The sequence below is a fragment of the Brachionichthys hirsutus genome, chromosome 13 (genome assembly GCF_040956055.1).
Source record: "Brachionichthys hirsutus isolate HB-005 chromosome 13, CSIRO-AGI_Bhir_v1, whole genome shotgun sequence".
NCBI lineage: Eukaryota > Metazoa > Chordata > Actinopteri > Lophiiformes > Brachionichthyidae > Brachionichthys > Brachionichthys hirsutus.
Genome location: NC_090909.1, coordinates 10,257,912 through 10,284,365, shown reverse-complemented (window position 1 = coordinate 10,284,365; position 26,454 = coordinate 10,257,912). Strand labels below are relative to the sequence as shown.

The window sequence follows — 26,454 nt, the reverse complement described above, 5'->3', positions numbered from 1 at the left end:
TCTTATATGAGAGGAATGCAGCCATTTGATTCTAACTTTAACCCATAATTAATAATGAATTCACTTCTGGTGATGGCTTGCTGCTTGCCTTTTTGAAAATAAATCAATAGAGGACAGTCAGTTCTTTATATCAGCGAGTGGGCAGAAACGCATCAATGCTTCCAATTCTGGAAATTTAGTGTTTCTAGTTCTAGTTCTAGTTTCTTCCTGAACTGCGTGCAGACAGACGATGTACGATAGCCGCTGTCTGCGGGGTATGTAGGGCATGGAGAAATGGTCTGCCACCCTATCTGGGGGCGTAGGGGTATTTATAGGAGGGCAAAGAAGGGAGGAAAGCAGAGAATAAAAATAAATAAAAAATGACTGAAAAAGAGTTAAAATGGTCAGAATGATGTCCTGGAAAGCAGGAGACAGACTCACAGGTGGATCCAGAAAGGGTTCTGTGCTCAGTCTGGCCCTTTTTTGACTCTGTTTAATTTTTTCATTTTTCGAGCTGCAGCATCTCTATCCGATGCTTATAGTAGGAAGGAGAGAAAAAGATGTGAACGTGTCTGTCCTCCACTCTTTGAAGCAACCCCCTGTCCTGCTTTGTCTCGCTGTCCCTCTCCATTTCTCTGTAACTGATCCAGCTCGGCTCATTTCAAACCTAAACAGTCTGTCTGGCTCCAAAACAGACCGGGCCGCCCCTCTCCCCTCTACTTGTCCTCCCTCCCCTCCCCCAATGGACGCCCGTTTCCAATCCAGAGAGATGATGTCATGCCAATGCTTACAAAGAAAAGGGAGCTCAGGACACTGTTCGTGTGTGTAGGTGTGTGTGGGTGTGGGTGTATGTGTGTGTGTGTGTGTGTGTGTGTGGGTGTGTGGGGAGGACAGCCATGGCGTAGGAGGTGATGTAGTCGGATCATTTTTTTTAACTCATCAGCAGTGATCTCAGAGGTGCGGGGTCAGTTGCAGATCTGTGTCCTTTGTCTGCTTCTTCCTCTTCATCAGGGTTCCTGTCAAAAATCAGCTTTGTTTCCTCGTACGGGATAAACTGAGAGCTGACTGGAGCAGTCGTCTAATCTGGGACCGCTGCTGTCTGACGGTCATGTGAATACATTTTGTGGTTTTCTCTGCCACTCGTTTAGTAATGGGGGGGGGGGGGGGGTGCTGGGTTGTGACTGGCCTCACTGCACTTTTTTTGGATTGCAACCAAATGTACGGAATGTAAAAATCAATGTCTTGGCTTTCTGACCTCTGCCAAGGAGGTTAAATGTTTTATTCTGTTTGCTGTTAGCAATATAACTCTAAATCTACCTGCCAGATTTTCCTCTCAAACTGCTGCATGGTTGGGAACATGGCAGACAAGGACCCATTAAATGTTGGACTTTGAGCTGTATAAAGGATGGATTCATTTCTTTAACGTTCTAAGCTCTGACTCGATAAATATTTTGCATGAGTTCTTGAACTTTTCTTAAACTGCTTGATGGGCATTGACCCAATGGAGGATAATGGATCATTTCATTATTAATTTTAGCATTGTGAGAACCCTGAGGGCAGTCGTTTCAATCAAAATGTAATTGACAGATTTCTATGAGCGTTATAAGATGCAGACATTCCTCATGAAAGGTGTTGTGTTGCAGAGAACACCACTGCAGGTTCCTTTTTATATTGAGCAGGGACAATGACGTGGCGCTGTCCTCTAATGGAGAAGCACTTGATGCAGTCGGAATGAGTTGAATGGAGTTGCTATCACGCAGTGGAAACATGGCGGATGAATTGGCTCGTCATTAGATAAAGTGTTTGGTAGCAAAGTATGTTTTTATTTCTTCAGATATTTTCTTTAAAATATTCTTTTTTATATAAATGTGTTCATGCACAGTTCTAAATGTAGGTCATCCACAAATGTAATAAAAATAAATAGATTTGAAGGATAAAAATATGCGTTGGGTCACGGTTACCCACATACAGTAAAACCCAAGCTATTACTTGGCTTGTGTTGACAGCTCATCAACAATCCCTTAATACTCTGTCTCGCATAAGGGACCAAAATATCAATTTACTGCTGGCCAGAGTGAAGGACCGCGTGTGTCGTACAGAGATTCAGTCGATGGCCGTGTGAGTCTTACGGGTTTATCCTGCTCAGTGATGCTTTTTATCACGTTCATGTTAACACATGACCGTCTTGTCTGCATATATATGCTACTGTGGAATCTGTGTTTGTATTTAGGCTGCTCTGTAAGCCGATGAGGTGTGTGTGTGTGTGTGTGTCAGAGGATGATTCTAATTCCAGTCTTTTTCTGGGTGCAATCTGGAATCTCAGCTGTCTCCTCACACACAAACACACACACACTCACACAATAGGGTGTGGCATCAACATCCCACTGCATGGCCCTGGCTCCCTCTGTCTCTGAGCAGCTGACATAGTCTGTGTGGGATGAGAAACACACACTCGTATTCTCGCAGAGAGACGCTAGGAGGCTCTAAACCTGTGGCTACAGATGGACATTCCAGAGAAGGGCTGGTTATTCCGGTGGCAACACAACAGGAGGTTGTGCGTGTTTTTGTACACATGCGTTTATGAAAATCCTCTTAAGTACTCCTCCTTTGTTCCATCTGATTCTCTTCTTCTCATCATCTTCTAGTTTCTCCTCCTTGGACAGACTTTTAGTCGGTGACTCACTGCCCTTTACCGCACCGACCGTGTCACCAACTATTTTAATGATGGGAGTAAAAGTCGAGCCCAACTGGGCCAGCAGCTCTCTGGTCGTCTGTCGGGTCCTGCTGTAAAGCTGCAACATGCATTAGCTTTCACCGAGGTAGCAGCTTACACGTTTAGAGTTAGTACAACACAAAAGACGACTGTCCTCTGGGCCTTCCTGTTCGCCTGCCTGAGCCTTGCACCATCCCTCCATAGGTTTTAGTGGGAATTGCGGAAGTCTCGGCCCGATGGTAACGTTCAACAAAGTTGAAAAAGATATTCCTGGATCCATTCTAACAAACAATGGGTTGTTCTGTGGATAGTTTTGTGGAACAAGTCTCGTGTAATTCTGCCCCAAAACACAACCCCAATAAACGATAAATAAACCAGTGGACATGGGTGAAAGAATAAATCAAAGTTACCCGCTCCCTACTAAAATGAAAGATGTTCTGGAGAATGTATTTAATGTGGGTGGGTCAGGGGTCTTCGTAGGTTTCTGTTTAGGTCCAGCACTAATCATCTGAATTCCCAGGCTAAAACTGCAATGATGTTTTAAAAGGTTCCTGCTTCAGTTTAAATGCTCGAGTTAAATTCCACACAGCACAGGTTTTACCCTGCCCGTGCAGACTGCATTCAGAACAAGAGCCACAGTTACAAGTTAACATTATTATTACACTAATTATCCACAGTCGAGTGCAGTCAGAGTTCAGTGTGGCAGGACCCAATAATGCTCCAGTGACTGATCCAAGTCATACCTCATCCAGACAACAGCCCTTTTTACGCTTTCTTTGCGTCTTCCTGTTCTTTCTGTCCTTCTGGTCTCTTTCTGTCTTCTCCTTTACGTCTGTCTGTCGGTGCACGTCATTTATTTCCACCATTATATTCATTATATACTGTATTCCAATGGGCTGATTGAGTCATACTAGCATCATTTCTAGTGACTAGCATTTGGATTATGTGTGCACAGTATGTCTGAGATTGTGTGTTTGTGTGTCCGTGCGTCCGTATTCCAGTATTGTTCCAGCTGGTGTGAATTAGAAAGACATTCCACGGCTCCTTTTTCCTCCTTTCCCTCCTACAGTTAGGAAAGATCCATCTTCCGGGATGAAATTGAACAGATATTGTAGATATGTGTTGGGAACGTTTCTTTTCTTTTTATCCAAAGCAAAAGGAATGTTTCATGTAGCCTCAAACAAGATTTCAGAATTCGTATCCAAGAAAATCAAGATTTCATGCATGTAGCTTTAAAAAAAGGGACTAATAGTGAAACTAAATGCAAAAATCTGTCTGTTCAGATTTACTGTGTGAAATATATTGAAACAACTTTCCATCATCCTTTAAGCATGGCATAATTCTGTTATTTATGTAAATGTAAACCTGCCATATGAAGAATAAGCCTAATGACAAACAATCCTTATTTTGACCGTAAAGTTTTTTTAATGACATTCTATAGAAATAGAATAAACACAGAAATAAATAGTCCATAATAAAAAGTCCATCAGTGCAGAAATACAGACACGAGACTTTTGATGCTTCGTTGTTCTCTAGTTGTGTAAGATCCTAGTGAGAAGGAGAACCAGGTGGAGCAGCCTCAAAGAAAAAGAGAGATGACCTCCAGCAGTGACCTTTCAGTAGGCAACGTCACAGGTGATGTTTGGTGTGTGTGTTGAAGAGCAAGAGAGGGAGGGTCAATTAACTCATTGAGTGCCAGCCATTTTCAGCTCCGCTATATGCGGAGTGCCCCAGTTTTCGCGCATTTTTCCTGATTTTCCAAGCCACACAAAACATTCTTTACTATGACCATGCACACACCGAACCTTAAAGTCTCTTCTTTCTTCAGGAAAAAAATCAGGTGTGTTCCTACCATGTTTCTTCCTGGAGTTATTGGCCGTTGAAGAGCGGCAGATTTTAATGTCGGGGTTGGGGGTGAATGTTTGGGTTAGAAAAAATGTCTTTAGACGTCAATGGCACTCAAAGAGTTTAAAAAAAAAGAAAAAAAAGGAGGATCGGGCTATATTTGTCACACAAAGATTCCAATCAGTGCAGAGAAGTAACCTCCTAAGTGTTTATAATGTGGAAAGTTCCTCCTGCAGTAATCGTGCGTAGACATTAAACACCTTAGACTTTCAGCAGATTAAAGACACACCTCACCACCAGAGAACCAGGCTGGGGGGGGGGGGGGGGGCATGTGAAGGCTTTATTTGTGCAGGAGAATGTGTGCGCACATGCCGGTTTAAGTAACCCCCACCTGCACACACTTGGCATATTAGCCATAAAATCTGCAAAGTGTGATGCTTCCATTACGGTCAGAAGTGGCAGCTGTTTGTCAGATGATTGACGGGAGTTCTAATTCAGCCCGTTCAGCATGGTTCTGGAGGTTCATGCCTTATTTGCTCTGCGGTTGGGCGTGCTTCCAGGTCTCTTTGCGTCTGTCTGCCTTCAGAAGGTTGAGAACAATACATGCTTTCATCCGAACTCGCAGGCAGGTGAAAGGCTCTGTTAATATAGAACTACTCAAGAGAGTTGGGAAGGAGGAGGGAGGATCAGCAGCGTGAAAGCAAAATGGCTGCTAACTTCCTTCTGCTGCCAGGATACCACAGGCGGGGGGAGTAGAATTCGATTATGGGAGAGATATTGAAAAAACGAGATGTTGAAGGAAGAAGAAGAAGAAAATGACACTGAGATTATAGATCTGCTCTGGCTTTGGAACCGAAAAGGAAAGACGGAGAACTGAATCACGTTGACAGGTGTTCCACCATGAGCAAGCAAACCAGGCAGAAAAGTCAACAAGTGTGTGCCCCCCCCCCCCCCCCCCCCAACCTGTGTTTGTATTTCTGCATCTGGTCTCCCGCCACAGACAGTCTTTTTGTGACTGGCAGGCCGTTTAACGGATGCTGTGATCCAACACCAAGTCAGTCGAGTTTTAGTCCACAGTGTGACGACCCCCCCCCCCCTTTCAGGGAACATTAAACCATTATTCCTGTCATCCCTTAGCTCCTCTTTCAACACTGCCCTCCTCCTCTTCTGTCGGTCTGTGCTGTGCTTCTCAAACATGTCGTAAGAACTGAGGAATGGCTAAAGATGATTGGGAGGGGAGGGGCAGATCCACAGATTATGAGGGGTCCTGGGTGGATGACTCTGCTCATCGGTGAGTCAGACAAGGAAAGGGTTGGAGAATACATTCACGGTTGTCCTTTATGCCTGATTGTTGCTAATGCATTTAGCCTCTCGCTCCCTGCTGCCTGGTCTCTGCTCTCTCTTGGTAGCTGGCCCGCATCTGTGAATGTTTGGATTTAAATTGCATTGTGGTCTGTGTAAAGGAGATTGTCGGTTAGCCGTGGGTCGCGCGAGAGTTTGGGAGCTCTGCGCATGTGTGTGGGCGGGCGTAGCTCACCAGCGACAAACCCCTTTTGTTTCTATGAAGACGTTTGCCTTGGACGCAGCAATGACAGCTGCAGCGTAACTGACACAGAGGGGGTGGCCGGTTTAAAGGGAGAGGGAGGGACGTGCCGTTACAAATGAAAGAGTGGAGTATTTAGCGTGTTTGACATGCAGGCCACGGGCCGCTCTGTGCAACAGTTGAGAAAAGGGGAGCTCCGCTTGTTGGAGTTAGAAATCTCAATGCAAGTTAAGTGAAGGAGAGATAAAGACGGAAGGCAGGCATGCTGTGGTTCAGATCAACCAAACAGGCGAGAGGAAGGATGACAACGGTCTCTGGCAAGTCTGTCACTTTGGATAGAAAGAGACAAACAAGTCGTCTTCCTCTGCAATGGGCCTGCAGGATGCCACATTTGTTCGTAACCCCCCCCCCCCCCCCATGTGGCATCCTGAAGAAGCGGACGGCACCCTCCTCCTCCTCTGTTTTTCTGTGCACAGCCCCGTCTCCTCCTGGCCCCCTCGGCCCGACACACTCTCCCCAGCCGGATTGGGTTTCAGTGAAGGTGCAGACGGGTATGCACAAGTGGAGTCTGTGAATATCACAGACTTTTGTATGTCTATTTCTTTTCCATGTTTATATTTTTATACTGGCGGCTCTGTCGTAACAAGGACTGCAGCTCATCTAGGAAGCCGTTGCGGTTCTTACCGAACTCGCTGCTTCCATCCCGGGTGAGGATGAAGGAAAAATCATGCTTCATAACTGATGAACCCCTTTCTCTACCGATGGCTAACAGCCCCCTCTCTACCTCGATCTCTCCCTCCTTTCTGCTTTCTGTCTTTTTGTTTGACTCCGTATCATTTCACACTGAGGACAGTGTTATGTTCTCCAAAGGTGGAAGGGAGTTAGCCCCGGAGTGGAGGGGTCTCTAAAGCTGCTTTCTCTCTCGTCCCTCCAGTTCTGGCAACTTTGGGAGAGAGAGTTGGTGCCTTTATTGTGTTCTACATTCAATAGTTGGAGTACGTTTTCTTAAATTCGTAGTTTTTTCAAGCGGTGTTGTCTGTTGAGAGACATAATCAGCTGATGTCTCTCTTACTCTGTCTCCGTACCCAGTGTCTCTCTATCAGTTTGTAACTCTCCTATGCCTCGCTCTCTCTTCCCCCCCATTTTTCCTGTCTCTTGTTCTTATTTTATTCCCTTTTTTTGTGAGGGGTTGAGAGGAAGCCAGAATGATTGGAGCACTTCCTGTGTTTTAATACCAGTTCAGGAAACCGAACAAACGGAGGCTGAATTCAAACACAAACAGCGAGAGAGCAGGGAGGGAGGGGTAGTGAGTTAGAGAGAGCGAGAGGAGCTGGGGGGGGGGGGGGGGGCGGCAACAAGCGAGTGAGAGGAAAGGAGGGAGATTTTTTTTTAGCAGCTGCAAACCATTTCAGTTGTGTAGTGGCCTGAGAACAGAGACTGGGAGTGAAAGAGCGAGTAAAGCTTGGCCACGCGTCTGGGAGAAAAGAAAGGGAGAAGAAAGAAGAGGAACTGGGATTGCGTGGCACTTCGCTTCATCCTCAGCGCCGGCTAAGGAGAAGGAAAAAAGAAGACCGCAAAAGGAACGAGTGAAGGAACTGGGCTTGTCAACTGCTGAAGGGAAAGACGCTGCCTGCAGAGCAAAGCGTGGACCGGAGCTGCGAGGGCTGTCTGGGTCTTTGCCCTCTGGTTGGAGTCCCACGACTCCCTGCACTACCCAGCTCTCCTGACTGCTGTCCTGGCTGGTTCAGGATCCTGCCCCCTCCCCACACACACTTTTCTGAATACCCACAGATGCCCTCTTTTACGCCATTCTCCCCCACCTTTCCAGCTTTCAATCTACTGTATCGCCTCTCCCCTGGAGCTCGTCTGAGGATGAGAGAGAAAGCAAGATAAAAGGAGAGACTCGACGGGGATTTCTTCACGCAAAATGGACTGCTTCGCTCTTTGTTCTGGATTTAACATTTTCTAAACCGTTTTATCCATGGTGGAGTGAATATTTTTCTCTAATGATGACTGTGAGGATGGTGATGATGTCTTAGACAAAATTAGGGCTTGTCCTTCAGGCATGAAGCCCTAATTTTTTGTGATGGGAGGACAGAACAGACAAGGTAAAGGAAAAGCTATGGACTGCTTGAGTGCTCACCAGACCTCAAAGTGGCAGTGACTTAGTAAAGGGATTTCTACCTGCCTCGATAATCTCTTATGGATAGACGTTTTCTGTATTTTTCCTGTTTTTAATTTACTGGATTTCACACTCATTCTTTCTGCAGGGAACATTTTTAACAAAGGAAGATAAAAGTAAAACAAATCCATGGAGTATTGTCCTAGTCTTTGCGACCCACGCAGCCTTTCTTTTATATAACAGAGAGTGGGCTTTCTCACCTTAAAAGGAGACTTTTACACTTCAATCCCTGCTTCTCACTGAGACTGTTGAAGTTGTCCACAGTGAGGAGACAGAATGGAGAGGAAGGAGGCAGGTGCTTATTCAGACCAAAAAGGGGTTCGGGAATGACATGAATATGGAGAGGAGAGCTGCACTCTCGGAGTCGGACAGCCGAACAAAGTGGTGTTATCTGGATGGTACTCGCCTCACGTTGGACTTTGTGCTTCTCGGCGCGAGAGAGCGATGGTGACTCTTTCTTTCCTTTCGTCCCTCTACTTCTCCCTCATTCTTGGAAGTCCTTCAGATAAACAGCGTTGGTGATTAATATGGTGTTGAGGGGGAGGGCTGTCTTTTTCACTCCCTTGCTGACGCCATACAGCATCTCAAAAAGACCAAGGAAATACGCTGCTCTGGAAGTCACATAGGCAAGACAGCTACATACTTAAAACTGGCTGATGTATTTTTCCTTCGGGTTTTTTTTTGAGAATGTGAAATACAAACAAGACTGTGATTTTGCTGGACAGGACGTTTTATGAAGGAATTTGCTTTTTTCACAAAGATCCCCTTTTTGTTCTCTGTTTTTTGATTTAAATTTATCACGCCTGCAACTTAAACAATAAGGTTTTTGTAGCAGCCCAGCAGAAGCGAAAAGGACAGAATGGGGAAGCCCCTAAGTCGTCCTGACTGCTTAAGGCAGAACCCCCGCTGTCTTGGAAAAAGTGACGAGGATGAGGCATACATAGAGGATTGCTATGTCCCCCAGCGATCCATATATGATACTATGCGCATCAATGAACAGATTGACCAAGGGACCAAACTGTGTCAACCTTCTAGAAGTACTTTAGGCTCTGGTGGGGAAGTGAGAGGAGAGGGAAGTACACTCTCCAGTAATGGCACCATTGGGGCTGATTTAATTGGGGTTTTTGTTTCCAGGAATGCAGATAATATTGGTGGAGTGAAGAAACTAGATGAAAGAGTGATCTTTGATGCCTTAAAGTTGACTGGCGATCCTCAGATAATATCACCACCCGTTGGTATTGTAAGTTCAGGTTTGCCTATTGCCCCATCTTCTTCAGGCGGGGTAGCTGCTGTGGTCAAGAGACGTCATCAAGGTGGTGAAAGGAAGGACAATCCGAATCGTCGCTCATGGAAAGCTTTTCTGCCCCCAAGTTATCCAGAGTTTGCTGAGAGACTTGAGGTCTCATCTGTTGAAGGAGCAGAAAAACGTCTGTCTGGGGCTGGGATTCCTCTCTCTCCTCTTCAGCCCATTACAGCTTACCTCCCCCTTTCCACCCCTACATCATCGACTCTGTCCTTAGCTCCTTATAGCCCTTCCCCCACATCGTCTGTACCCCAAACTCCTCCCGTGTCCACCTCACCTTCTTTAACACCCACAGTGCCTCCTTCCCAGCAACATCCTCCCAACAGGCAAAAGCAGATTCATTCTGTGGTTCACAAGCAACGGAAACAGACCCATGTGGTACCATTGCCTACCAAAGAACAGTTACCAGCATTCGACCAGACCTTGGCACACCAGACTCCTGGAAATACGCCACCGCACAGCCCCGGTATATTCAGACAGATGGAGCTAACAAGAGAGGGCCACAGACGGACCACCAGCTCTTCTAAAGCTGGAATTAGACTGATCCCAGAGGAGCCTGTGGAGTCAGTGAAAACCTCAGATTCAGAGAGGGACTCTCCTCTTTTGGACCAGGACCAGGGGGACAATACTCCTCTCATCCCACCAAAACCAGTCTTCTGTCCTCCTACAAAGGCCCGCACCTGGCCTCGTAGTATATCAACAGGAAAAAGAACCCATCTTGGATTGAGGCACCACTTCCCTATACTCCCTCCACTGCCCCCCCTATTGGACGATGAAAGCAATATGAATGAAGAGTCACTTTATCTCATCGACCCCCCATCTCCTTTCCTGAAGGGGGAGGAGGATTTAGTGTATGGGGGACTGCCTCTCTCCCCCTGTATCAGCCAGGAGGGAGGTGACGAGGGCCTGCTTGGTTGGGGAGCCCAGGGCAGTGAGCTTAGAAAACGCACAGCATCTGAGCTCAAATTTGAGGAGGATGAACGCAGTGTACTTGCAGAGCTTGAAGTGCAGGAACAGGAAGAGTGCAGGAAAATAACAGTGGAGGAGGAGACATGGAAAAATGAAAGGCATAAAGCAGAGGAGGAGAGAGCACAGAGAGAGGAGAGAGAGTGGGAGGCAGTTCTTAAATTAGACAACAGGGACATAATTGATCAGCCTTGGGATATGGAGACATTGGAATCAGGGAGGTGGGATTTAACTGGGTCTTCTGGACATTGGCCACTGTTGACTCCCCCTACAGGGTTTGGTGGCTCTGGGGTACCCAGTGTCTCACCCTGCCCCAGCTCGGAGGCTGAATCAGATGATCTCTTCCTGGAGCTAGAGAGACAATGTCAAGAGGCTGAAGGAGAGGAGGGGGAGGAGATGAGTGTAGACCCTGAGCCTTTTGATCCCTACATCCTTCCTTGTTTAGAGGAAGAGGAGGAGGAGGGGGGAGAGGAAACAAACACTGTTGGGGTTGATTTTGAAGGAACTCTTCCTCTAGATGCAGTTGACTCTGTAGAGCCTAACAGCCTTGCACCAGGTTTAGAGACTATTACAAATGATTCAAATTCAAATGTCTTCGATCACATGAAACGGATTACCAGCTTTGACTTGGCACGAGCCCTGGACTGTGAAAAGGAACATTGTTTCATTGATGAAGAATGTGATGTTGACTGCAACGGGGATAAGACAGAGGTAGAAGAGGAGACGAGTTTGCCAACAGACTCTGCTCTTGGTCAACAGCTGGAGTCCGACTCTAGTGGGGTCCTCGTATCGCAACCTGACAGAACTGGTATTCGTGACTTTACTCACCCAGAATGTGAAGATGAGAAGAATGCACAGACCGGAGTAGATCCAGATAGTGGGGCAACATCAGATCACGACGGTGAGGATTGTGAACAGAGAGCATCCACTCCATCCCAAAGCCCTTTGAACCCTTATGCTAGAGTGGTGGAGGAGATTGAGCAGGAAGCAGGAGAATTGAAAGAGGAAGATGATTTGGAAATGGAGTGGGACATGTATGACCAATCTGAGCCAGGTTTTGACAGTAATGAGGGAGTTCTCGGGAATCGGTCCTTTGAGTCTTTGCATACACTTGAAAATGAAAACAACAATGAGTGTACACGCGATGTTAACATTCAAAACGTCTGCCAAAATGATCCATTACCTCCTTCCATAGCAGTGTTTTGTGAGACGGAGAAGTGTTTTTCTTCAGAAACAGATGAACTTTCAGGACTGGACATGCATGAACAAGGTCCAAATCTGGAAACTACAGCAGAAGTGGCAACTGGCACTCCAAATTCAGGCACTATTCCTATTGCACATGCTCATTCAGCACCTTCTTTCTCTTTAACACAGTCACCACCTATATCAGATTCTCAAGCTGCTGGGTTGAATGCAAAACACTCTGAAGCCTTTGTGATATCAGATAGTTTCGTTTACCTGGCTGTGTCTGTGCCTCCCCATTACCCCAGTGACTGTCCCCCATCTCCACTTCAAGACTCGATTCCCCCAAGTCCTGTCCCCAAACCTCCCTCCAGCACAGACCCAGATGAAGAGGCAGCCATCCTTTCCCCTGACAGCTTTGTTTACATGGCGGCACCTGAACGGCTCCGACCTGGCCCCTCAGATGTGTTCTCACACTGTGAAGAGTCTCAGGAGCTGGATTTGGACTCCTACTCTGAAGGGACACAATCTGGGATAGATGGTGTAGAGTTTGTCCTTGGATCCATGGCAGGGGACAGTGACTGGGAGTCGGATGGTTCTGCACTGGACTTCCCTTCAGTCACATACACAGATCATGCATTAGACCAACTTGAGCCTGGCTTGCTACAGAGCTTATTTTCTCAGACCGAGACGGGTCAACCACCGGCCTATAAGACTCAAAACGACTTGCTCCGGCCATTGCCCACAGGCTGTCCCATAGACCTCCTCTTAGAATCAGGAAGGAGCTCCAAAGCAGAGAATGAACCAGTGTCTCTATTATTAAGCTCCGTCACCAACATTAAAGATGAGGTATGTTGTTTTTTACATTATTTATAATTGACTCAAAATGAAAACTGTAAAAAAGTAAGATTCATTTTCATGATGTGAGCTGACGTATTTTTTCTTAAACACTGCAGTTGCTTTAGATTGAAGCCACAATAGATTGAACTGTGATGAGCCATTAATTATGTGCCATGGGAAAGGACTTAAAAGAAAGAGTATGTGTCTGGGAGGTAGTTTACTTATCATTTTTACATTTATATATTCATGATTAAATCAGAGGATTGGTAGATGAGCAGAAAAAGCTGAGCAGAAATCTTTTTTTTTAGCAATGACCACATTTAATGTGGACACAGAGGCATAGCGTGGATACAGAGCTGGGTCAGATATCTAAACGCTGTGGATAACAGCATGGAAAAACGTGTGTCGGGGGGGGGAATACAGATACCATAATTAGCTAGTTGTCTTTGAGTTGTAGGGCTTTAAATACAGTTTGATTCTCAGACAGGGGTTGCTGCTTATGGGGAAACTGGCCAGTGATAATATGCAGTGCATGGACATATTTGAGGTTGATCAGGTTTTTGTGAAGCTAAAAGAACTGTGTGCCTGCAGCCTACTTTCAATGCTGATCAAGTGCAAAGTTTTATCATTTAGATACTATGTCCACAGAATCCTATGCTTCCATACAACGTCGTAGATTCTGGGCATATGTCGGCAGACGTCTGTCTTGTGATGATGATGAATATATTTATTAGATAGAATGTTAGAGTACAAGTACAGTCACACAGTAGCATGTATTACAGTACAAATGAAGTCAAACATCCTGTCTAAGAGGAGCATTTCAAAAAAGCCCTTGCGGTCTTGTTTCCGTTGAAAGTCCTTCGTACATAAATCATCCACAATTAACAATACAAATTTAACAATACAAATAAAAATAAACCAATATTCGATAACTCAATTGATGCAACGTAACATTAGAAAAACAAAAATAAAATGATTTTACACCGCCAATGCAAACTAACAATTAATCTAAGATAAATTACACCACTGATGCAAAATGACAATGAATGACAATAAATAAATTACGTAAATTACAATAAATTACTAAGGCAATTAATATGTGCAACGTAGGTGGACAAAAAAAAGGGAGGGGGGGTTTGATCCGGAGAGAGTCGTGATGACTATCTCCGTTTCTGTCCCCCTAAAAGGTGTATTTTTAGGGCCGTTTTGAAGGAGGCCAAAGAGGTGCATGTTTTGAGGGCGGGAGTCAAACCGTTCCACCCTTGGGTGGCTGTATTGTAAAAAGATGATTTACCCATGTTAGTCCTGTAGGAGGGGGTAATCAGGCTGTTGTTTGAGCTCCCTCTCGTGTTGTGGCTGTGGGTGTCACTAAATCTGTGGAGGTGTTTAGTCAGGTAAGCAGGGATTGAGGGGACTGAGGGCAGAGCTGCATTGACTATTTTAAAAGCCAATCCCATTTTGAGTTGTTTAACCCCGTCTTCTACCCTGAGCCATTTTAGGCTAGCAAAATGTCCAGAAAGAAGGTGGGTCATGGGCCCCAGATTGAGGAGTAGCCGAATCAGTTTGTTTTGGGAGGTTTGGAGCCTTTTCAGGGACATTTTGATGTTTGAATACCAGGAGGTGCTAGCATAGTCAAAGAGGGGCTGAACGAGGGCTCCAGCAAGCGTCCGGAGAGCACTTTTGTTGACAAAAGCAGACATTCTGCCCAAAAATCTTGTTCTTCGATTGACTTTTTTGATCACCTTAGTTGCCATACTATCGCCAGACAGGTATTTGTCAAGAACACAGCCCAAATAGGTAATCTCTTCTTTGCTGGAGATTACTGTATTATCGACTGTGACCTTGAAATCATTAACATTTATCTCACGTAGAGAGTGTTTAGACCCAAAAAGAATCGATTCGGTTTTGCCAAGATGTAGTGACAGTTTGTTATCCGTAAGCCAAGTACGGATTCTGGTGACCTCAGAGCTGAGAGCCTCCTCAACCTGCACTTTGTCCTCTCCCGAAATCAGGAGTGCTGAGTCATCAGCAAACAGGAACAATTTGCAGTTACAGGCAGCACTCATGTCGTTAATGTATAGGAGGAACAGTAACGGTCCTAGAATGCTGCCTTGAGGAACCCCACAGCTCACCGGGAGGGACGAGGACAAGGTTCCGTTTATGTCTACCATTTGTTCTCGTCCCTCTAGGTACGATTTCATCCAGTTTGTTGATGTGCTATCAAAACCAATCGCCCCTAGTTTATTCAATAGGATTGAATGGTTAACGGTGTCAAAGGCCTTCTGGAGGTCCAGCATGACCATGCCGCAGTATTTGCCCGAGTCTACTTCACGCTTAATGTAGTCGGTCAGATATATGAGGCGCGTGTCAGTGGAGTGGGATGTTCTGAAGCCTGATTGGAATTCAAAGAGCAGGTTATGCTCGGCGAGGTAGCGGTTGATTTGCTCCTGGATTATTCTCTCCATAACCTTTGAGATGGAACAAAGGATGGAAACAGGGCGGTAGTCGCCAGGTTCTAATTTGTTTCCTTTTTTATACAGAGGGATAACCCACGCCGTCTTGAATTCCTGTGGGACGTGGCACTGATTGATGGATAAATTTATCAGATGGGTTACCACGGGGGCGATAGAGACAGCTGCGTCTCTGAGGAACCGGGTGGGTATGTTGTCAAGGCCCGTGGCCTTGTTAGGTTGAAGGGCAATTAGTTGTTTTAGCACATCAACGGTATTTACAGGTGTGAAAGAGAAAGTGTCCTTTTTAGCACCTAGCTTCTCATAGTGAGTTTGGATGTGGTCAGAACCATACAGACCTGAATGCGGGGGGAGTTTGCTGACCAACAGGGTGGCAATAGTGGTGAAAAAGCTGTTAAAACAATTAGCTACCACCAGCCTGTCAGTCTGGAGTGAACCACTTGAGTTAATGCAGATATTACTGGTTTTTGTTTGGAGTCTATTGCTGCAGCCTGATTGTTTTAGGGCCTCCCACAGTTTTTGTGGGTTGCTTTTGTTTGCTTCAATGTTCTCATTTAAGAAATTCTTTTTGGCATTTTTTATCATTTTGTTAACCACATTGCGTAGTTTTCTGCTTTTTTCAAGTAGTTCCTCGTCGCTGGTTTTTCTGTACTCAGAGTAACATTTGTTTCTGAGCTTGATGGCATTCAATATTTCCCCCTTCATCCAGGTTCTGTATGGGCTCTGACCCGAACAGCTGTTATGGGTGCTATCTTATCAATGACAGACAGAAATGCAGATTTAAAGGAAGACCAGGTCCCCTCGACAGAGGCGGAGTTTAAAGCATCAGACCAATCAGTTTCCTCCAGCGCTGTTGTTAGAGCTTCTGGGGAGTAATGCTTCATGGTTCTGCAGTTGATTGTGGTATGACAATGGGCTGCAGGTCTATGAATTTTTCGAGTGCAGAAGATCATGTTGTGATCACTTAAATTGCGCTCGATGACACCACTGTTTTTGATTCTAGATTTGTCCGATGTCAGGATTAGGTCTATGATGGTTCTAGAAGTGGTGCTTACCCTTGTAAATTGCTGAATCAGCTGGGTAAAGTTATGCAGATTACAGAAGCTGCTGAAGGATTTGAAAGTTCTGAGAAAGTTCAGTGTTAGTGGAAGCAGCTTATTTTGAAATAGAGAAAGGCTTTCTTGATGACTTCTGAGAATATAATCACAGGGTTCTTGATGTTCCGGACATGGATATTCGATAAATGCTGGAAGACTAGCCTCACGATGAACTGACACACAGGACTGTCAGTGTTAATCTGTGTCCAACATGGAAGGAATGGTCTCTTGAGTTCAGTTTCTGCATTAGCTGAGTTTTTCCATATTAAAAAAAACAGTCATTGTGTGATATTAGAAAGTCCAAGAACATTTCACTCAAGTCTAAACTATTTTTAACTTAAAATAAACAGTGGCCTCTCGTAGCCCTGTTGTCGAGGTTTCATGTCCGAGAGACAAACTTGATTATTTTTCACTGGATGACATCATGATTCGTGAGCCCACTGATGCACCTGATCCAGCGCCTGTGATGCAAACTGGTCCTCTGTTATTACATTATACAACTCATTTATACTCCCCTGTGCAGGCTTATCACTACTTTGACTAGATGTGTGTTTGTGAGAATGGGTTTGTTTGTTTGGTTGTATAACACATTTATTATCAGTCCTCATCTGTTTGCTCTCTCACCCCTCTCTCACATCACTGTCTTCAGCGTAATGCAATCAGATACCACGTCCACTGAGCCTCAGAGGAATACAGCTATACGGAGCGCCACAGTGCAGACGGCACGTAATAAATAACACGAGACTTGATAAGGGAGAAAAACATTTGATCGTCAGAGAAAGAAACTGAAAAGAGTTTTTTGTAATGCTAGATATTAGTTGGGAAAAACTACAAGCTTTTAACATTCATATGTGTTTATTAACAGGTTACAAAGTAGTGTTATGTACACATAGGGTATTTGTGAAGAAGATAATAATAATTTCCTCTGAGAAGTGTATTTCTTGAGACTCATTGCTGTGATTCTCAAATGTGTATAATACTAATATAACTGAGTGACCACAGAAATGCTGGGTCACTTTTTCATTTATGATTCATGACTGTTCGGAATGTTTTCGGTTATACATCTTAGAGAGGACACATGCCCTTAGTGGGTTATGAGATCCCCCCCCCCCCCTTTCTCAGCCAGGCCTCTCCTCCCCATCTTCTGTGCGTGAGTGCTGCTGTGATAAGAAGGTGAGAGGTAAATACTCTTGTGCTAAAGGCTGATTGTTGCCTCTGTCAACAAGGCTACACAAAGCGTTTGTGATGTTGTCTGGGGAATGAAATCTCTATCGGATGAGAATGTGCCATGTAACTGCACAATGTGGGCCGGACTCAGTTGATCCTGTTGCTTTTGCGCGCCTCTCTCTTGTCTTCCATCTCATTCCATCTTTATCTGATAGTGTGCATATTACCACGTAAAACATTCAAACCAAAATGATCACAAGGAGAGGATACACACTTAAATAGGCAAAGAGGGAAGCAGGTGCCTTCAGGCCTGCAGCATATTTATGATTTGATTGATGTGATAATTCTGGTACTGAGCATCCGCCTCTGGGATGGACGGGGAGGTGCTTCATAATAATACAGAACAACATGAAAGCAGATGCAGGAACACATTGATCTCTCATTGGCATTGAACTTGGATGCAACTGGGAAGTCGTATTGTCCTGGTGGTTTCGGTCCTTTCTTTGTTTTCTGCTTCAACAGCAGTATCTGGACTCTCTACCAGTCATTTTGTACCGAAGGAGCCTCTTGGATGAGAGGTGAAACGTCTTCAATCAAACTTGTCCAGTTGATTCTTCATGTTGGCTCTTTGTGACAAAAAGCAAAAATCGAAAAATCACATTTTGCAGTGATTTTACATGTTTTTGTCCCCCTGCCTGCCTCTGCTTCACTCCTCCTTGCTTGTGATCAGCAAGATAGCAAAGATCTTAGAGATGTAAGAGTAGCACTGATCTCCTGTTATACATCAACTTGTTTAAAAACATTTAATATTAGATTTGCAATATACTTAAAAAGAACATCATGGCTGCCTGTGTGGCAATGCAGTCAAATGTGAGTGAAAGAAGGAGCACAAGATGTATTAGAACTTTTATGGGCATCTCAAGACACAAAGAAAAATGTGATGTATGGCACAAGACCTATACCAGGTGTGCCATACAAGAAAGCTGTAGTTGTTAGTAATAGAGTGGACGTCCTGCTGCTGGTGTGTTTCTAGTCTCTGTGTGATCAGCTGCTTTCTCCTCGGTCTGTTTCACTGGGAGCCGATTAGCTGCACTTTAACGTCGCTGAAGGAAGTATTTGTGTTTGGAAAATAGCATCCCTAGAAGATATGAACACATGCTGGTGAGATGACGAAGGTGAGACGAGGGTAGCATTGTTTGAGCCACTGTGCTTTGAATACAAGCCGCATTTGCATGAGATTTGCAATTGTTGGTTGATGTTCAAACGAGGCCACTGGTTTCATCAATGGATTCATTAACCTCTTCGTTTCTGTGGTGGTCAGTTTGTGGCGTAAAGCAAATCCTTTCTGCCAAAGTTGTGTCCCTGTTTAGTTTGGAAACAGATTTCTGCCATTTCCTTCCTCCCCTCACTCCTCATTCTGTTAATAAGAGAAAGGAGGGACTGAGGAAGGATGAGGGTTGAAAGCCAGGAAGAGAGTGAGAGGCAAGGAGAGGGGTTAGGGATGGGGGGGGTGTAATGCTTTCTGGAGAATTGCTTCAGCCTCGGTACAGAATACTCGGGCAGTTCAATTTTTCCATCCGTTTTTTTATTTTATCACCTGCATATACCAACTCCTCCTCAGTTTTAGAATAGACTAAAACGGTGGTTTTATTTCACTCTCTCTGTGGTCTGAGGGTCTCTATTTGGAGCAACATGTTCCTGCTCCATATGGATGAAGATATTGATCATCCTGTGTTAAATGTTGTATATGCTCTGCTTTGCATTATTAGTTTGACAAATGAAAAGTTTCAGACATTCACAATGATTCACATTTAGTTAGACATAGTCGCAGTTTCAGGGTGGCATCAAAGTCACGTGATGTCACAGCCCTGAGTTTACACCGGTGAGAAAACTGTGGTAGCTTCTTTGTTTTTATAATTTTTTATGTTCCTCTCTGATTTTAAGTGAATTTGTTTCTTTCACGTTTTCACATATGTCTGACCACCAATTAGAATGTGGCAACATTTAAAATAAATTCGAATCAAAACACTCCATCACAGGCATGATGATGCAAATTAGTTTCAAAATGAAAACCTTAACCTTTACAATTACAACATCCTGTTAAGCTCATGTTTGTCTGATGAGACATATCAATGCAATTATTAAGCCTGTGTCAGACACCCACTTCTGTTCCCCTGCTTTATCCATATCGGCTTCAACCCTGTGTTTTTGCCACCTGCCTAAACGGCTGACGTGAGAAAAGCCAGTGCAGTCCAGAAAATGTGAAGAGGCGAGACTGTGAGATGAGTGATCAGGAGGATGAGGAGGATGAGGAGGAGGAGGAGGGGTGGCAAGTATGGCGGTGATATTCAGCCAGCTCATTTAAGTGCCTTAGCGTGTGCTGCTGCGTGCTGGCTGAGGTGGGGAAGAATGACAAGTATGTGGGACATTTTCCAGAGCTCTGGATTCTGGAGTCAGCCACGGCGATGGGAGAGAGGGAGCAGAGAGATCGGCTAAAAGAGTGAAAAAGAAATCACAGGGTGACAGAAGCAGAGGAGGGACAGGGAGTGGAGTGGAATTTAAGCGCACACGGTCTATAACAGGTTTATATACACCCCCGGTGTATGTTGGGTGATGAATGGGTGCACTCTCCCTTTTCCTTTTCTGCTCCCCTCTCTCTCCGACACACACACACACACCAGGATAAGGCAAAGGGTGGAGCGGGTCATGGCTGCGGTCATTGTTGTTGTTCTGGCCGACAGACTTCCTGTTCCGAGCAGTTATGACGCCCGACGCCACAACACAGCTGCGTCCAGAGTGGACAGCAGCACAAATATATACAGCTCATTCATCTTGATGTTACACAAGAAGAATATCTGTAGAACTCTACAGCTTTAATTATGCACGAGCATTTCTACAAAAACACGCGCACATCTAACTCTGTCATCTATCTCCGGGGGTGTGTGTGTGCATGGATTTAGACACACACTCGTCTTGGCATTGAGAACCTGTAGTTTAATGCCATATTTAAACCAGATGAGCAGAAACCTATAACCCCTCTGATTGTGAGCCACTGCCGAGGCACAGACACATCTTCCAGCTTCCAGCTGAGTTTTCCAGCTCAATTCAGGTCTGTAAACATACTTGACACTTCATAAATCCAAATCTAAGGCTTTGAAAGCTATTAAACCTTACATTTGGGCTTTGTTTTGTGTTTGTTTCAACACAGTGAAAGCATAGGTGTCTAAATATGGCCTCATTTCTGTATTTAATATTATGGTGCATTCACCTTTTTGTGGTTTCATAATTTTATCCTGCCACTGTTTGGCGTGATTAGTTTTTTTTTCATGGTGATAAAGATGAAGTTTAAATTGCTGCAGTGTGCAGACGCTCTCGTCCAGGGCTCGTCTGTTAGCTGGTTGCTAAAGGGAGGTCTCAGGAAGGATTTAATGGAGCTTCAGGCTGAGTATTTTATATCATGTAAAAAAGGAAACTTCTGGAAAACCCACATTTTCTATATTTTATAGTGGGAACAGCAATTACTTGTTCAGGTAAATTATTTGAGTTGTATTTAGTAGAGGAGGGAGGCAGTACTTCATTATTTGCCAGTTGAATACCCACAACTAGTGAAGCACCTTCCAGGCCATAGAGGTATTTCACTGAAAGCCAAACCTTCTCCAGGGCAAGGATTTACCAAAAATCAGTTGTGGGGTGTGTGTGTGTGTGTGTGTGTGTGTCTCCTCTTTGTGTGGCCAGTGGGGTTTGGCTGCCATAGCATTTTAAACCACCAGGCTTATTCTCCCTCTGTGGGCTCCTCCAACATTTTCATTTTGCTGGTGGTTTTCGGTGGTCCCGCTGGTCAGGAAATTAGTGGAATAACATGAAATGGTATAAGATGTTCTGTGGATTTGACAAATTGTTGAATAGAGAATGATGGTTTACAGGAAGCTAGCAGAATGTGTGTTTTTCTCACGTTCACTGCCAGAGCTGTTGGTTTAGAGTATTTTTCCTCCACAGTAGAGCGAACTGGAGTAAAAACTCCAAGCTTTAACCCCCATGAAAAGCGCATGAACAAACCAGACAGGAACGTGTCCTAGTAAAGCTTGCATTCAAATTAGAAAGCAACAGACAGACATTCTGAACACTTTTCAAATTTGTAAAAAAACAGGACAAAATGTTATTTGTATAATTGTAGCTAAATCTGGATTTCTTTTTCAGGGAAAATGTAGATGTGTGTGTCTGATTGTATGATCAGGTTTTTCAGGGAAGAAATATCAAACTTATGATGTAGAAGTCTCAAAATCCCTGAAAGCCCAAGTGTCTCGAATATGATCCACCCTGTTTTAAAGGGCTAATAATGCCCAGACTATTACGGGTGAATGTGTAGCACGAACTGCTGCACAATGTTTCAGCATCCATATCACAATCAGTATATGCACAAGTCACATGGCAGGAAGTGCAGAGTCAGGCTAGCTAAAGGCTAATTAAATTATGCATTTTGTTCTGCATTTTTTTGTCTGTTTGATACAAAAGGAGTGTCTGACATAACCAAATTTACTTTAATTTAGATTTCTCTGGTTTGACTGGACCATTTTATTTTATTATTATTTGTCAGACGTGACTCTGACTGTTGGCTCCCTTAATTTTGCTCATATTTTTTCTTTTCAAATACAAGTATTCTTCATCTGGCAATCTGGATTTTGAAAACTTTATTGCAGAAAATGTTGCAGATAATTTACAATATATTATAATTCCAATTTTATTCTATGTAAATTTGTCAGATTAATTTTCATCTGTAAATAGCATTAAATGAATACAACTCAGTTGAATTCTGGCGTTCTCGGGACCCCGCCTGTTCTACTCAAAGACCCCGTTGTGACCGTGGACCAGTCTTTCACAGCACAGCTGTGTGAATATGTCTTGTTAGGACGGGGAAGTCAAGTCTGGTTGTCTTTAGTCCCAGTGGCTGCACCTATTGTCATTTGTGAGTGAGTGTGTGTGTGTGTGTGTGTGTGTGTGTGTGTTATACATGCAGGCTTTCCAACTGTGTGATTAAGTAAAGGTTGCATGCACCCGTGCGATTGTGTTGGAGTGCTCTGCAATGTGCGTGTGTTGTCGAGTCAGCCTTTTCCAGCCAGGCCCTTACTTGTGCGTCTAACCCCCTAATCCCTATAATCCCCCTTCCCCCTGCTCTTTTTTTCTCCTCCCTCCACCCTCATTTCTGACATTCCCTCCCTGTCTTCCACCCCTCTCTTTCCTCTGTGTATCTCCTCATATCCAGTTGCTTCTATATATACATTATGTTGCAAAGATCACTTACTTTTTTTTCTTCAGCAATCTGTGTGGAAAAAAATTGTATTTGAAAGCAAAGTCTGCTCTTTTTTTGTTTTCTCCTGTCTTCGTCTTTGATTCATTTTGATTGTTTCTCAACCACCTCCAGGCTGTGGAGAGAGAGCAGGTGGACAGCATTCAACCAAAGCTTCTGCATATCAATGCGGTGGGTCAGGGTCTAATCCAGAGCGCCTCCAAGCACACTGATACCCAGGCACTGGAACACGATCTGGAGACCACCAACCTCCAATGGAACTCCCTCAACAAGCGGGTACGACTCAATATGGCTACAACCAGTGGTTCCACTGACGTGATCTCATGTGCACCAAATTATACCAGCTTTTTGCTCCTGACCTCAGGTGGCCGAGCGGATTGCCCAGCTACAGGAGGCCCTGTTGCATTGTGGCAAATTCCAGGATGCTCTGGAGCCACTGCTCTGCTGGCTGAGCGACACAGAAGAGCTGGTGGCCAATCAGAAACCCCCGTCTGCCGAGTACCGCGTAGTCAAGGCGCAGATTCAAGAACAGAAGGTACAAGGAGAAAACGGCGCAAAATAAAATCCCCCTTCGCATGTAAAAGCATCAGTGATGAGACATTTTCCATGTGTGTTTATATTAAAGCAGAACTGAGAGCCAATGCCCTCCACTTTTCCATTCGTTGCTTTGAATCATTGATCATCAAGCAGTTGTTTGAGCTCTTATTTACTGCCACCCACAACCTCCTTTTTTCTGTGAAGCATTTGGTCAGCTTCTCTGCATAAATTAAAGTAGATTAAAAAAAAATCTCTTTTTGCTCACCAGACTGAATTCAGGCATTATCGGTCTTGGCATGTTCTCATTGTCCTTGAAGCAGAAACGATAGCTTCTTGAATCGCAAACACTTCTACACAGTCAACGACCCGTCTGCTTGGCATCCAAATGGCTCCAGTCAGACTGGGATTAAAAAACAGACACATGCGTTTGTGTGGTTTCAGAGACACAAACACACACACGCTTTTCCTTGTCTGTCTAGCATTCACTTCCTGTCTTTGTGCACATGAGTGTTTCAGCCTAGGCCAGCGATCAATCACATGTGTTTACATCCGTGACAGAGAGTTGTGTCACAGTTTGACAAAGAAAAGAGTAGCAAAGTGCATTCCAGGTTAGCCCAGCCGGAAGATGAAAGCAGACTGAGGCTGCTTTTTAAGTACATTCATTGCACGGTTGATCTTTGTTAAGTACCTACCGGTACTTAAGTGAAAGTCAGCGTGCGATGCTTATACTTTTTATATTGCCTACCAGTATTAAAGTTCTAAAGATTTCTATGTAAAGGTAGCGGCTAACTTTTTGTCATTGTGTCTGTTTTAAAGATGATAATAATTAGCTTTGAAGGGGGCAGTCCCTAAGAAACGAGAAGCTTGGCAATGCTTAGGTTTTTTTAAACTGTTTATCTCAAACACATAAGAGTAAGTTTGTGATCTCTCAGTTTGTAAGATAAGATCTAATAAAAGTACAGTAATACTTTGACATACGAGCTCGTAACTCAAGTCACTAAATATACACAGTATTACTGTAATATAGAATGTGGTTTTATTATGAGTTTTACCTTCAAGACAAAGTGTAGCGAGATAGCGCGGCTCGTACTGCGGTGCCAAATCACTTACGCGGACACCACGGTCACATTGATCGGTCATTTCATGCTTCATCTCCATCATCATCATCGTGCGTCTTTTCTTCTCACTGCCGTCCTTACCGCTCGCTTTCTTTGCACCCATCACTTATAAAGAATACTCACAGATACAGCCAGAATGAACGAGCGAGGCGCACTTGGAGCGTTCGCCCATCTAGCATCAACATCTGGAAGCAAAATTTTATTCACAGGCTGGCTTGTATCTTGGAAAACTCGGATGTCAAAGTACTCGTATATCGAGGTATTACTGTATTCTGTCAAATTCCTCTGGAGCAAACTGCTAATCGTCATTTCTCTCCCTCCAGCTGCTCCAGAGGTTGTTAGATGACCGCCGTCCGACTGTAGAGATGATCCGAGCAGAAGGAGAAAGGATCGCAGACACAGCAGAGACTCAGGATCGAGAGAAGATTCAGATCCAACTCCAAAGTCTGGCAGAGAGATGGACCGACCTGCTGGACAAAGCTGATGCCAGGTAAGACCTCTCCACAGTGCCCGGGTGGACTCCAGGGCGTGGAGGATCAAGGAGTCGGCTCTGGTGTACCATCCAACCTTGACGAGAAGTCATTTTGGTCTTTGATGGTCAAGAAAAGACAGGGCAGCTGTGTGACAGAAATAGGGCGCAGTTGCTTTGAAAGCAATAAACTTTCAATTACCGTAAATCCCCCCCCCCCCCCCCCCCCCCCTACTCCTCTTCCTCATTTCTAATCTTTGTTTCCCTTTCCCCATCCTTCAGGCAAAGGCAGTTGGAGGAGCTGCAGGTTTTAGCTCTCCAGTTCCACGAAGCTCTGGACCCACTGGGAGACTGGCTGAGTGCCACCGAGAGACGCCTGAGCTCTGCCGAGCCCATGGGAACTCAGACAGCAAAGATCAGCCAGCAGATCCTCAAGCATAAGGTACTGGTTAGGCGCCAGTGTTAGCAAGACCCTCTGTTATTTCTTCATCCAACCACAAAAGGACCCCAACACATCATCCCAAGACAATGTAGACTGAGGGGTAGAACTTAGATGTGGCTAAATGTGTAGGAAGGTGCTCACTAGTGTTGAGATGTTCACCAAAGTAAAGGCTGGACCGTTGGTGCATCCATGAACGAACTCCATTCATAAACTCTACATTTTCTTGTTCAAGTTCTGCATTCCTTGTTTGAGCACATAAAAGTGTCACTTAAAATCTGAGTGGAACTCAATGGAGGGATTGGGGGGTGGAGGCACACAATCCACAAACCTGCCACACCCTTCTTCCTTTTCTCCTGCTAAGATGTTTCCGTTTCAGTTTAGTTTTTGTTGTTCCTTTAAGTTGTTGAAGTTATTATTTTATTCATTCATTTGTGTTCATTTCTTGTTAGACTTATGATTTGTCATTTGCATACTCATATTTTGTTTTGTCATCCATGCTTTTCTTTTGTTATGCTGTTTTCTCACTTCTCTTCACCCTCCCTTCAAATGCACACACACACACACACTCTCACACACACACACACACACACTCACACACACACCTCCCAGGCACTCCAAGAGCAGGTGTCCTCACATGAAGCCAAGGTTGACCACCTTGAATACCTCAGCCAATTGCTGACCCCGCTCAGTTGCCCAGTGGATCGTGACTGGTTGAGCGAGCGGGCCGGGTCGCTGAGGTCCGGTTACACGGAACTTGCTGATTGGTGCGCGAGGCGGGCGGCCCTTCTGGAGCAGGCGCTGGCTAATGCTCGGCTGTTCGGGGAAGATGAGGTTGAGGTGCTGAACTGGCTGGCAGAGGTGGCTCAGAGGCTGGGGCAGGTCTCCGTTCAGAGCTACCAACCTCGGCTGCTGGCCGAGCAGCACAAACAAACTCTGGTACGGTTTCAATGAGACACGACATCCTGAGTTATCCTCCCTACACAGGACGACGGGAGTTTGCAAGCTAAATCACAGAAAGGGATACATGCCCAGTATTATTTCTGTAGTGTCCATTAAAAGCTCTCCATGTTTCTCCTTCTGTACATAACGTAACGTAATCATTGCCCATCGATAGCACGGACGTGAATCTTAGTGTAATTGTGCCGAATAGTTGAATTGGGGATTCATAACGCATCTTTGTGATTGATGGTTACGCTCTTTCTCTTGTCAGTCTCTGAATGATGAGATTGTGAGCAGGAAGAAGACGGTGGACCAGGCGATCAAGAATGGACAAGCCTTACTCAAACAGACCACCG

At 44.8% G+C, this 26,454-nt stretch overlaps 1 protein-coding gene across 1 annotated transcript in view; it reads left to right on the top strand.

Annotated features, from left to right (window-relative positions):
* macf1a (microtubule actin crosslinking factor 1a) overlaps positions 1-26,454 on the top strand; it is a 98,716-nt gene that overhangs the window by 48,522 nt on the left and 23,740 nt on the right. Inside the window, 6 exon segments of the mRNA XM_068746947.1 lie at positions 22,708-22,869; positions 22,958-23,128; positions 24,572-24,738; positions 25,000-25,159; positions 25,769-26,095; positions 26,370-26,454. Of these exon segments, the coding sequence (XP_068603048.1) occupies positions 22,708-22,869; positions 22,958-23,128; positions 24,572-24,738; positions 25,000-25,159; positions 25,769-26,095; positions 26,370-26,454 (1,072 nt within the window).